The 13,636-nt window shown below is 32.8% G+C and overlaps 1 protein-coding gene across 2 annotated transcripts in view; it reads right to left on the bottom strand.

Annotated features, from left to right (window-relative positions):
- Window positions 1-307: 307 nt before the first annotated feature.
- Window positions 308-13,636, bottom strand: part of LOC108688431 (neuroglian) — a 17,839-nt gene continuing 4,510 nt past the window's right edge. Inside the window, exons 2-13 of one of the 2 annotated variants that reach the window (XM_018194805.1) lie at window positions 11,061-11,136; window positions 9,744-9,876; window positions 6,578-7,993; window positions 6,017-6,477; window positions 5,558-5,914; window positions 3,959-4,217; window positions 3,556-3,876; window positions 3,222-3,441; window positions 2,209-2,365; window positions 1,857-2,129; window positions 941-1,033; window positions 466-529 (exon numbers count right to left, since the gene is read on the bottom strand). In XM_018194805.1, coding sequence (XP_018050294.1) covers window positions 942-1,033; window positions 1,857-2,129; window positions 2,209-2,365; window positions 3,222-3,441; window positions 3,556-3,876; window positions 3,959-4,217; window positions 5,558-5,914; window positions 6,017-6,477; window positions 6,578-7,993; window positions 9,744-9,876; window positions 11,061-11,115 — 3,744 coding nt within the window. In that variant the 5' untranslated portion in view covers window positions 11,116-11,136 and the 3' untranslated portion in view covers window positions 466-529; window position 941. Of the gene's footprint in view, window positions 530-940; window positions 1,034-1,856; window positions 2,130-2,208; window positions 2,366-3,221; window positions 3,442-3,555; window positions 3,877-3,958; window positions 4,218-5,557; window positions 5,915-6,016; window positions 6,478-6,577; window positions 7,994-9,743; window positions 9,877-11,060; window positions 11,137-13,636 lie in introns of both variants that reach the window. The other variant, XM_018194729.1, reaches the window with a different exon arrangement.

Genomic DNA, 13,636 nt, shown 5'->3' with positions numbered 1-13,636 from the left:
CTATGAAACACCTATAATGTTCTTGGGTTTTATAATTAAAATAGAGATAGTTGATCGTCAACACTGTGATAATATACATTATAAAGTAAATAATCATCATAAAAAAATTAATCTTTCACATACTATTTCTCTATTGTATAAAAAAATCTAGTTTAAAAATTTGGAATGTTTGTAGTATTTTAACTCCATTAAATCCATAATTAGTGACGATTTACAGTATTTTGAGTGATTGTAAAAGACAGTCATGGTTTCCTACAGAAACTATAAAACCCAAAACTCAGAGTCTAATTGGCAGTATAGTGTTGGACATTGCGCCCAGCGCAAGGTGCATAGCAGAGCTGCTGCAATAGTTAAGAATCAGAGGATCCTTAACCGCAAAGAGAAAAAATTTTTTTATGCGGCTTTGATTAAGTTAGTTGCGGATGTTACACGTACGTGGCCATAGTACCAGTTGGAATAGATGGTGTCTCCTCTGGTCTACCTTTAGGTCCATATTGTCCGATGAAGGATCCATCTTCCGTAAAACGTCCTAGAACAAACAATGAATTCTATTGTATTATTTATATAGAAAATATATAAAAGTATGACGCTATATGTAACGTACAGTTCTCTTTTAATTTTAAAATAAAGTAATGCTATATACATCAGCGCGTAATTTTATCGGATATTACACAATTAAGTTAATTTTCGAATTAGTTTGCTAAAACATGAATGAAGCGAATGAAGTGTTAAAAATGTATATTAGGGAGACTTTGTATGAGAGCGATCGATTCATAATCGGTGGAACAGATTTACCTGATTTACTTTGATTTTATACAAGATTGATTGGAAAGTAGAAGATTATCAGTTAAAAGAGTGTAACAGGTGAATAGTAATGTTTCAGGAACTTGTATTTCATATTTCAATTGTTTCATTTCAAGAACACATTTGTTGAACTTACCTTAAACTAGGGTGGCAAATGCTTGCGAATTTGGTTCCTGCTTACGATGTCGGCCATACTGACCAATGAAAGAACCATCTTCATTCATGCCCTCTGTATCGAGTCAAGCAATAAAGCAAATAAAATATGTAACAAAATATACATGACAAATTAAAAATAAAATAATCTAAAGCAAATATATAAATAAATATATAACTTATGCGACTGCAGCTGTGAAGTGTACAAAAGAAAAAGTGTTGTGATACAAAATTTAAATGAGTATGAAAATACACTCAGCTGTGTTCACATGAAATATGAGACTATTTTTTCTCATATTTCTCTCTGCAACTGTGCTCTCTATACGAAAGTATTAAAAATATTATGAAAATATTAAAATATGATACATATTGCAATAATTGACAACAATACGTACCCTATTTCATAAAAGTCAAATTCTTCCCTAAATCTCTTCTTTATGTAACTCTTCTATTCTCAATTAATATATATTATTTAAATTCTCCTCTTGTACTGTTCTTTCTACTATCTTTTTGCTACGGCATAAATTATACATACATATATATTCTATTTTTCGATTCTACAAATTCGTTTTTTTTGACTCTCAAAATTGAGCGCGCAACATTTTGAATATGTGTTGTTAAAATCGAAAATTGAGAATAGAGGATTTATTCGATCACGATAATTTAAAACTAGAGGGATTTGACTATAATATACGCACGCGCGCGCACGTATGTGTGTGTTTGCATGAACGCAGTTAATATTTCATAATTAATATTAATATTTTATCATAATATTTGATACTCGAAAAATACGTGTAGCAAATATTTTTAATTATATACTACTCTTATGTATCAAGAAATTTTCTAACACTAGATATTTTTAACGATTCCCCAAGTCTTATAAATTTTAAATCTATTACCTGTATCACCATCGCCATATTCTGCCATGGAATCGGTATCAGATTCAGGATGTTTACCATCCTGATGAGAAGAAGACGCCAAGGACGCGCGTCCGCCAGCCGATTTGGTGTCCAATGGTTGCGAGTATTCATGGAATCCACCTTCTTCGGGATAGTCCCCACGTCCAGCGGCCAATTCTCGCTCGTGTACCGCATACTTTCCGCCTCTATTTCGTTTAATTACGCATACGATTATCAGCACCAAAAGAAGGATGGCGATTGCTAACATCATTCCTGCAAAAATATCACAGCGTTTTTGATACATGCCAGTTGTCAACAAATTTAAAAATTTGATTAAAGAGAAAAGCATTACCTATGAACCAACCAGCTGTCGCTACATTCTCTTTCGGTTGAATAATGGGCCCTTCGCTACTTGTTTGTACTTCTTGATGAGCACTCTCGCTTATATAATCTCCATCGACAGCGACAATTGACATTATGTAGATTTCGCCGCTTTGAAGACCGCGAACCTACGTGATTTTTAATAATCATATATATATATATTTATTTTATTTACACAATAATAAAATTGAAAATAAGACTGTTTATGTTTATATCATTTAAATATGATAAGCGTTATGTGATGGTCGAAATTAGATGTTGAAGTAAATACATATCGTGATCTCGGACAACTTATCGCTTCACGTAAATGTATCCGGTAGTGTCTCTAAGAACGCTTCGCATTCCCTTAACGCCGAGCCACTACCATGTTTCATGATATGTATTTTTAAAATAAATTTATCTCAGAAATATGATTGCGTGCCGTTACTCTCGGACTTTTAACAATCCATCTAAAATATTAATAATCCTTCCAAATTTAATTACATACATCTTAAAACTTGTAAAGAACTTATTGCAATTACCTTAAAATATTATATCCGAGTTCGACTCTCGGCTGAAGTAATATTTTTCGTAATAAGTTCTTTACAGATTTTTAAGATGTATGTAATTAAATTTGGGGAGATCATTAATATTTCAGATAGAGATTAATATTTCAGATTGCGTTGAAAATCCGATAATAACAGCGTGCAATCATATTTCTGAGATAAATTTATTTAAAGAATACATGTATTAGTTCAATATCTACTTTTGACCATCAAGTGGCGTTTCTCGCCATTTAAGTGATATCTTGTTCATAATAAATTAGAATGAAGTTACATACAATCAAAATGTAAATTTAATGAACATAATACTAATCACACTATTAATTTAAACATGATAGTTTAAGATTTCAATACAAAAGATATCCGAAAAAATTTTGATTAATAGAATACATTAAGAATATATCAAAAAGCGTAAAGCACAAATTTATCGTTATAAACATACCTCAATACTATTCGACTGGAATTCGGGATCCGTCTCCAAAAATATCGTTTCACCTTTCAGCTTATATCTGACGAAGAAATGGCTTCCCGGATTACCGTTAAAATTCGGCACCCAAATGATCCTAACGTTTGAATATCCATTCTCCACTGGTACAGTTTCCCATATAAATTGTGGGATGTCAGGTCGTTGAGACGTTTTTGTTTTTTGTTCGATAAAATAGCTATAAAAATACATCAAAATTATAAGTAACATAGATAAAATAACAAAATAATGTTTATCACTTTACAAATGTTATTAATGTTAACTTCGTTCTTATAACTCACATAATACTTACTCATTGCCTTCACCGACACTAGTTGTGGCACGTATGTGAACGCGGTATATCGTATCAGGCGCTAATGTGGCTAATTTGGCACTCTTAGCTTGTGGATCCATAACATCTGGCTTTCTCTCGAGTAACGTTCCTAACTTTGTGCCGTTTACGACCTGATAATAAATTCTATATCCGGTTAAAATACCATTCGGTTCTGCGGGCGGCTGCCACGCTAAATATAACGCACTGGATCCCATGGGGAATGCTTCTAGACCAAGTACTGTCCCTGGTACTCCTTCTGGTGTGTTAAAGTTTAAAGTCTCGCTCGTAGGACCGTTGTATCTGAACAAAACAAACATTATTTAAAGATGATTTCAAGAGGAAAATTTGGACAGCAATATATAATCAATCAAAGTATTATTACCTGCCGTTGTAAACGAGCATTCTCACATAATTTTTACTGTACGGAACAAATTTCTCAACTAATGCTTCCGTTTTATTACCTCCGCGAATATCAATCTCACGCATTCCCTTTTCACCATCTCTCTCCGTCCACGTTTGAATTTTGTATCCCACTAATTCGCCTCTTACCGAATCCTCAGGTACCGGACTCCAACGCACATAAGCGGATGTACCCGATATTGGTTTATCTACTGTAAAGTTGCCAGGTGCTTGTAGGGGTACTGAAATAATGATTTAATGTTTTACAAATCGCATAAAATAGTTACATAATTATTGATGTTAAAATAATTAATCTTAGCATATTAAATAAAATAAACTGAGACGAATATTTAAATATAAATAAAAGAGAATCAAAAAATCATTTTTGGTCAAAGCGAGTCTTAGGCTCGATTGCACCAACGTTACTTTCATTTTAAACGAGGCTCTTTCTATTTCTTTTTGGTTTTAAAACGAGACAGATAAAATTTTAAGTCTCACTTAAAATCAAAGTGAAATTGGTGCAACCTTAGTGTTTAGTAATACTCACATGTATGTGAATATATAAAACAATTATCAATTTGTAGACTATGCACCGATTCGGTTTGTCAGACTTTATTTTGCGTCGATTAAAAAAGGATATTATGATTAATATCTTATGTCTCGGTGATCGAATTGGAAAGAATTTCGCCCGCACGGAATTCGGGTGATTTAAGTTCGAATTTTAGCCATATTTTTCACAATGAATTATTTACAAGTTTTTAAGATACTAGGAGTGTTATGAATAGATTAATTAAATCAATTTATTAATTGTAAAATTATGATTTCAGTTTATAATTGTGTTTCAAATCTGACAAACCAAATCGGCGCAAATCTACAGAACTAATAAATCATATTTATACGTTTACATGAATATTGCTCACAAGAAGAGGATCGTAGACTTCTTCACAAGGAGAGAATACAGTAGAAATTTTAATCTCTTTAAGCATGATGAAACAACATCAAAAATAAATTATACTGTTTCCGAGCGTTTTGTTAAATAGGCCTTGTATTTTTTTTTAATGTATGAAAGAACGTCCGAATTAATTATATAGAAAATTGGATCTCGATGAAATGAGTTAGTTTTTACATATAATGTAACTTATAATGTGAAGATAGACATAAGATTCAATAGACAGTTTTTGAGCTATGGTATATCAAAGATGTAAAATTTGTGCTCATACAATATCTTTGATATACTACAGCTTCAAAATTCCATTATTGAATCTTATATATATGATATCTCTTACTACATTATAAGCTATATTATATGTGAAAAAACTAACTCATTTTATCGAGATCCAATTTTCCATTTAAGCAGTACGGGATCTTTTCATACAAAAAAATACTATCTACAAAGTCTATTCAACAAAACGTTCAAACATGGTATAACTTGTTTTCAACATAGATTAATCATACGGAAAAAAATAGAAACTCCTTATAAGCACTAAAGTTCGCTTTGATCGAAAATAGGTTTTCTCTCTTATTTATGTGCAGTCTTAGTATATCGTAATAATAAAATTGAGCAATTTTATCAATGGATTACCGTCTTCTCCGGAGTATCCGATAACTTCTTTGGCTGGAACTCTACATTCTCCTTTTTCATTTATCGCGACAACCTTAATTCTGTATCTCTGATAAGTAGGTTGATTTTCTACCACAAGAGTATTTTTTCTCCAATCATGTATATTATTTGTAATCCAGTCTTCACCTCGTATATCTCTTCTATAAAATATTCTATACTCAAATTTGGCGCCATTATGTTCTATCTGCGGCATGACTGTCCATGAAATAACCAAATTTTGTGGCGTTGTACCCTTGCCCATAACATTTTCCGGATTTTTATCAGGAAGATCCGGTAAAGTAGTACAAACATCGCTGTGTGATGACGGTAGAGAAGTACCTGCGTAGAAAGTAATATCGATATCAGTTTATAACGTATTTATTCCAAAGAGAAGATAATAACCATAATAAATTGATTAAAAAAAGAAAAGGATTTTCTCACCTATTTTATTCCACGCAAGAATACGGAACGTGTAATTAGCCCAGGGTGACATAGGCACTTCGTATGTCTGATCCGTAGCTGGGACTTGATCGTGAGCTACCTCCCAGGTATCTGGTGTAAAGGTAGTATTATATTGAATCGTATAGCGTAGAATGGGAGATCTATTATCTCCCATAGGTATCCATTGCACAATGGCCGAGTTGGATTGGCATTTAATGCTGATTAATCTCGGCGCATTAGGTACATCTTGAACTATCAATGTCGCTTGCGCTCTCGTTTCGTCAAGATCAGTGCGGGCGACGCATGTGTAGACACCAGAATCCAATTCAGTCGTCTTCGTAATCAACAGAGAATAATCGGAACTTCGTACAAATCTCGGTTCCATCTCGAAGTCTATTGGTTGGCCATTGCTCAACCAATCTATGGTTAGAGGTAGAGTGGGATCAGTAACAGCATTACACCTAGAAAAAACGTAAAACAAAAATTATAAGCGATAATTATACATAAGATTACAGATTTATCTTTCCTTTTATTGAAATTTCAATATTTGCAAAATTTTACCTAAATGTGGCAGTAGAACCGGCTGCGACCTCATAATCCTCTGGCACATCTGTTATCCTGGTATGCTCTTTCACCATCAAAATGGCGGATGCATTCACCTCACCCAATTTATTTTTGGCATAACATGTGTAAGTACCGGCATCTAGGAATATCACATTCTCGATTTCCAAATCGCCTACATCTAGAATTTTGTAACGACCGCCAGTTAATTCTTGTCCGTTTCTGATCCATTTGACCTCGGGTTTAGGCGCACCGAAAACGCGGCACGTAATCCGAATGGTCTTGCCATCCACTGAACTTAAGTTCATAGGTGGTTGCGTGATATCTGGTGCGAGGGCCAACACATTTATAAATACGTCCTTGTAAACGTATCCAAACGAATTAGTAGCATTGCATCCGTAATTTGCCGTATCATTTTTCACCAATCTCTCGATGATAATGGAATTCGACGTGACTTTCCTTCTTTTATTCTCCGGCGCTTCGGATATCGGTTTACCGTTACGGATCCACTTGATTTCGGGAACGGGCACTCCGCTAGCCTCGCATCTGATTTCTGCAGTCTCGTCCTCCGCAGCATTTACGAACTCGGGCTCAACAGTGAAATACGGTGAGGCCATTACTTGTAGATTTATAGAATACGATTGGGCTCGACCCACTCCGTTTGATGCTTCGCAGGTATATTGCCCCTGGTCCTCAAAATTGACGTGTTTTATAATGAGAGATTTACCATAATTTCCTTGAATTATCCTATCGCTCGGCTTGATCACTTGACCATTTTTGCTCCAAATCATCTGCGGCAAAGGTGTCCCTCCAAAAATACAATACAGTTCTACCTTTTTACCGCGCATAGCAATCTCATTTTTCCTGGTGACATACTGTCTTTCAGGAGGATATTTGTTCTGGCCGCTGGACGCACCCGTAGAAATTACATTTAGCAAAACTTTATTGCCTACTTTGTATTCGTTTCTGAACACAGATGTGGCGGCACAGGCATAGTAAAAATCATCCGAAGCGTCGTCTCTCGTAACATTGCTGAACCAGAGATTACCCTCCGGATCAAGAGTCATCCTTGAATTATTGATTGACTTGATACCACCAGCGATATCCTGAATTAGCCAATAAACATTTGGCTTAGGCCAGCCATCGGGTGGTTGGCAGGTAAGTTTAAATGGTGAACCTTCAGTCGCGCTTAATGGTACCGGATTTTCATCCTTAAACGAATTTAATTCGGCCTTTCGAACGAACACCGAATTCGATGTAGCTGTGCCCCAGTCATTTTCAGCAAAACACTGATATTGTCCTAGATCTTCATTTTGCGGTCTTGATATAACCAAAGTACCTCTCCCAGGTTGTTGAGAAATGCGATCGTCATACGCTGGCCACAAATAGGGTTTTCCATTTTTAATCCAACGATACCTATATAAAATTATACAATATCAGAATTTCTTCTAACAAATCTTATGTACTTTAATGTACTTTTAGTACATAATGAAAAATAAAAATGAAAAAGATAAATTTTATAACAAGTATATGTCTATATTAGCACATGAATTGTTGATTAAATTTATTATTAGATGTACAACTTTGCTTCCGCCGTTTTCCTATAGATGGCTTTAGCGATAAGTGGTGATCGAAATAAGATCATAGACGTCATACAATAAACTTGGGCATCTGTCAACATAACCCCATAGAAACATTAGTCGATTTGTGTCTGCATCATAAAGTTATTCTCGATTGAAAATCTCAGTTTTCTGACCGAATTCTCGTCATTTGCGGGAGGTTTTAATTTTTGCTTCAATATGAAGAAATCTGAGGCTGAAGCTTATCAAATGCTCTCAAATACTCATGGTGAGGCCGCTATTAGTGAAAAAACGTGTCGTGAGTGGTTTCAACGCTTCAAGAACGGTGATTTTGACGTCCAAGGTCATGCTCTGTATTTGGGACCAGCTCGGCGTAGTGTATTATGAACTGTTAAAACCGACTGAAACAATCACAGGCGATCGGTATCGAACGCAATTGATGCGTTTGAGCCGAGCATTGAAAGACAAACGGCCGCAATACAACGAGAGACACGATAAAGTGATTTTGCAGCATGACAATGTTCGACCCCATGTTGGTCAAGACACTTGGAAACGTTGAAATGGGAAGTCCTACCCTACCCGCCGTATTCTCCAGACGTTGCTCCCTCTGACTATCACTTGTTTCGATCAATGGCACACGGCCTGGCTGACCAGCACTTCCGGTCTTATGAAGAAGTAAAAAATTGGATCGATTCGTGGATAGCCTCAAAAAATGACCAGTTTTTTCGACGCGGGGTTCATACGCTACCCGAAAGATGGGAGAAAGTAGTGGCCAGCGATGAACAATACTTTGAATCATAAATGTATAACCAGTTTTTTACAATAAAGCCTCGAATTTCGGAAAAAACGGCGGAAGCAAAGTTGTACACCTAATACTTAACAAGTTATTTTAATGAGTTATTTTAATAACTCATTATTAAAATTAATTCAACATCGATATACACGAAATTTAACTCGCGTTTTATAATTTGTTTTTTTCTAATTTGTAAATAAATTTCTTTTTATAAATAAATAATATAATTTCTTATAACCATGATTACACACACACACACACACACACACACACACACACACACACACACACACACACACACACACGCACGCACGCACGCACGCACGCACGCACGCACGCACGCACGCACGCACGCACACGCACACACGCTCTATAATGTGTATAGACACTATAATGTGTATATAATCTTTATTTGTTTATAAAAAACTGTACCAATGCCTGTATGGTTAGATAAGTCAGTATTAGTGATTATTTCACACATCCTAAAGCTATGAGATCATCTTTGTAATTAAGATCGACCAGTTACACCGACTTCTTCTCTATATTGCATGAGATGAATAAGCTTGACGTGAGTGCAAACTTAACTTTAAATGAAATATTCCGAAAGTACGTTCTTAAGCACTTCAAGTGTCACAAGTCATATTTACATAATAATTATTTCCTTGATAGCACTTGCGAAGTACTATCTAACAATGCCAACAGACCGTAAAAGACGACTTAAAGATAATAATATTTATTCTACATACAATAAAAAACAAAATAAACTAAATCTAAAAAAATATCAGATACGTACAATGGAGCTGGTTCTCCTTCCGCTTCACATTCAATTAGAAATGGTTTATCATTTTCATTGATGTTTTTTTGTGCCACTTGAAACAATTGCTCATCCGTTGGTGGCTGTTTAGATATTCGTGGCGGTGATTGAACTAATAAACAAAAAAATATATTAAATCCAAAATTGTACCATTAAAATAAAGATAAACTAGTAAAAGAGAAATACACAAATGTAATCTAAACAAGAAACATTTATAATTCATGTTTAATGTAATGAAACTCCGCTGTGAAAGATGATCTTTGTGATTTTTAACTTAATTATAAAAAGGGTCAGCCACAGCTTACTATAACTTAATTGAAATAAATACATTAAGAGGATATAAAGAGAATGAAAACAAATACACAATAGAAAAAAACCAACGTTCTTTAAAGGACATCTACAGTTACATACAAACATTTGAAAGTAATAAATTTGGAATCTAATAAAAATAATATTCTACAGTTCGTATTGGAACTATGTTGTGTGTATGTTTATTGTTGTATTGGAACATATTGTGTTTGTTATATTATTGGAATTATGTTGCATGGCATATGTAAAATAATGTAAATAATGTATATGGTAATGAAATATTCACATAAAAATGATTTACAATGTTTTCATGAAATGTTCACGTATGTTTTAAGCTTATTCTACAATGTGTTTTTGTTTCCTTTTTCTTATTTTTGGTCTATTTTTTTACATTTTGTCTTTTTGCTTCTTATCTGATTTTTTGTTTTCTGTTGCCCAAGATAAAGTTAACAAACTTCGGAAGAAACAAGAAACAGTAACGGCAATTGCCGTTAAAATGATTGCAAGGAAAGAAAAAACAAGAGGTAAAAAACAAAAAAATAAGAAACAAAGAACACATTGTAGAATAGGCTTTAACAGCCAAAAATACTCTAGACATAGGTGTAATTGCGTGAATGTACAAATATTAAGAAGTATATGATCTGGAGTGTAAACAAATAGGGACATGTATATATGTAAATGTAAATACACAAAAACATAGCAGCCCCGTGTAGAGAATTTATTCTGTGGCAAAATGGTTTTTGCGTGAATGAAAGATCGTTTATAATAGAAAGTACGATTACGAAAAACGGTTTCCATAATAGTGTATTTCACCTTCTACATTCTCCGGGACACGTACTATAATTGAAAATTAAAAAATCACAGGTTTAATAACAAAATCCATTGCAATTCATAGCATAATAGAATAAACCTCTTAGCTATATTAATTAGCCATATTAATTATAATTTAAAAAGTAATCCGCGAGCGATTAAATTGTTTACACTCACCTATAGCTGATGTGCCAAGCACCAGCGTGCAAATAATGCACACGGCAAGTCTCATTGTCACTTCGTACTTAGAAAGCTAAAATAATATTTCTTTTATTAAAGGTTTTTCTCGTCAAAAATTATAAAGGACAAGGATATTTTCGATCAAATCCATGTTAACTTAATCGACAATTAATTCAATCGACACAATTATTCACGGCAAAATTTCTAACTGTATAATTTATTATCTCTCATTTTTAATCTTTCCTTTCATATTTATCTCAATAGTTTTCTTTTAACTGCCACTATTAAATCTATAGTGTCAAACTTAGTGTTTAACCTAATATGTGTCGCCACTGCTCCTACTAAATATATCATTATTTTTTATCAAAACGATAGTTAATTTGACATTATATTGTGCCAATTTGACACTATCTAGTAATATCAAATAAATCAAATAATATCAAATAAAATCATCGTTTTAATGTAAAATAACGTTATATTTAGTAGGAGCAATGGTGTCTCACGTTAAGTTAAATTTGACACTATAGATTTAACAGTGTAAAAACTTCAATCTATCGCTCAAATTAAGTTGACCCCATTAAAAAAAAATGAATTATGGCTTCTGCGATATTAATTACATTTTTTATCAATTATGAGCGACAATTGCATCTATATCTATGACATATAAGATATATAAGATAATTTTCGACATATTTTTGTAATGAACATAACGATAATTTCTGTTATATAATTATTATGGAAGCGTTGACTCGATGTATATATAGAGGTAAGGCCTCTATTATGAGATACAGAGTTCATTTTAGGTAAATGCTAAAAGTCTGTGGACAGAATTTAAAAAAATAGTAGATTATTTTGAAGGAATTTAATAAGCTTTAAGATAATGTTATATAAAATTCAATCCAAATTTCATTTTTTTTGAAAATTAAAGAATATAAAGTGAGCAAATCGCAAAGTAAAACATTATGCTCCTAATATAAAATGCCCCGAGAAATCAATAATAGAAATCAATAATAGAACGCAAAGTATATCAGTATTGTAACTAAAAAACTTTATTTAATATTTCTTAAATACAAACAAACACAGTCAGGGTGCGCGAAAAATGAGTATATTATACTCAGAACTCGTCTTCAGATAATTAAAATCATCGCAGAAATAGGCATTCATTCCGATTATTCTTTTTGTTATTGTATTGTGTTATATTGTGTTATATTGTGTTGTATTGTGTTATAATAATACTTATACTTTAGCAAGGATTTTCACTATGACATGGGAGCATGGATTATTTCATATTAGAAATATCCTGGGTATCTCATATTACGATTTCCATGCCTTACGGTTTTGCGATCATCAAATCTAACTTCAGTAATTAAGCAATTTAACATATCCCGTATTTTTCTATTAGTACGATCTTATTTTATTCACTACATGAAGAATTTATTGCCAAATATTTATTTTTTATTAAATAATAAACTATTTATTAAATATTATATTTATTAAATAATAAAATAATGTTTAAAGGCTTATCTCAATGAAACTTGAAGATATCTAAATTCTAAAATCTTTTTTTATGATTACTGCAAGCATAATCTAATAATATATTCTCTACTAAACAGTTTTCAATCCAAGAGCAATAAATTCATGGTAGAACCAATAGATAGCACTATTAGTTTTGTAGCAAACGCTGCTATCATAGGCGCTTATCTCATAATAGGGGGCTTTCTTCTATAATTTTTGTAATTTTATTCTCCGAGGACAGGTTTAAAAGTAAATAGAACGATTGAGATATTAACATTGTGCCTGGCTCACTATTCCATTCATTATTTTTAAATTTTTAATTCTCTGAGCTCTTAAATACTTTGCAAACAATATATTCATTAACATGAATAAAATAGTATAAATATCATTCAATAGTTAATTGGAATTTGCTCGAAGATATTTTAAAAATCAGAAAAAGCAGAAATGTATTAATAATTTATAAGCAGTTTTTGTATAATATATCGCCTGTAAAAGCTTCCAAATTTTCTCCGAGATTCTTCAAATACTGTTACATGCGAAACGCAACATCATATTTCAAAGTAGAAGAAAAAAAAGAAACTCATTTTTTTATCAAATGCTTTACTAAAGCGAATCGATATGTCTGACATACAGCGCACATACGCAGAGTCGTTTCACGTGAGCGACAGACAAGAACTAAAGAAAATTTACACTCGAAATAGATCTTTTTCTGAAAAGGATAAATCTTTCTCAAAATAATAATCAATAACACAAAACAAGTATACTCTAACTAAATAATATTTAGTGATCAGTCCATTATGAAAAAAGATTTATGATTTCTGAAGCAAATAAAGAATTTATGATTTCCGGAACAAAGGACAGCCAGAGTTAACATAAATATATGAATAAAACCTTTAAACATCCCCTTCCCCTTGAGTTACAAAAAGGTTTCAAGAAAAGATTCAAAATATTTGTAAAATGACAAAACGCATCATAGAGATTTATATATATGTTACAGTAAAAACAAATTAGCTATCGTATAGTATATGTTATACATATATATATATATATACACATTT

This window comes from Atta colombica, unplaced genomic scaffold, assembly GCF_001594045.1.
Source record: "Atta colombica isolate Treedump-2 unplaced genomic scaffold, Acol1.0 scaffold1, whole genome shotgun sequence".
Lineage (NCBI taxonomy): Eukaryota > Metazoa > Arthropoda > Insecta > Hymenoptera > Formicidae > Atta > Atta colombica.
Note: the sequence above shows the minus strand (reverse complement) of the source record. Positions and strands in the feature narration are given on the sequence as shown.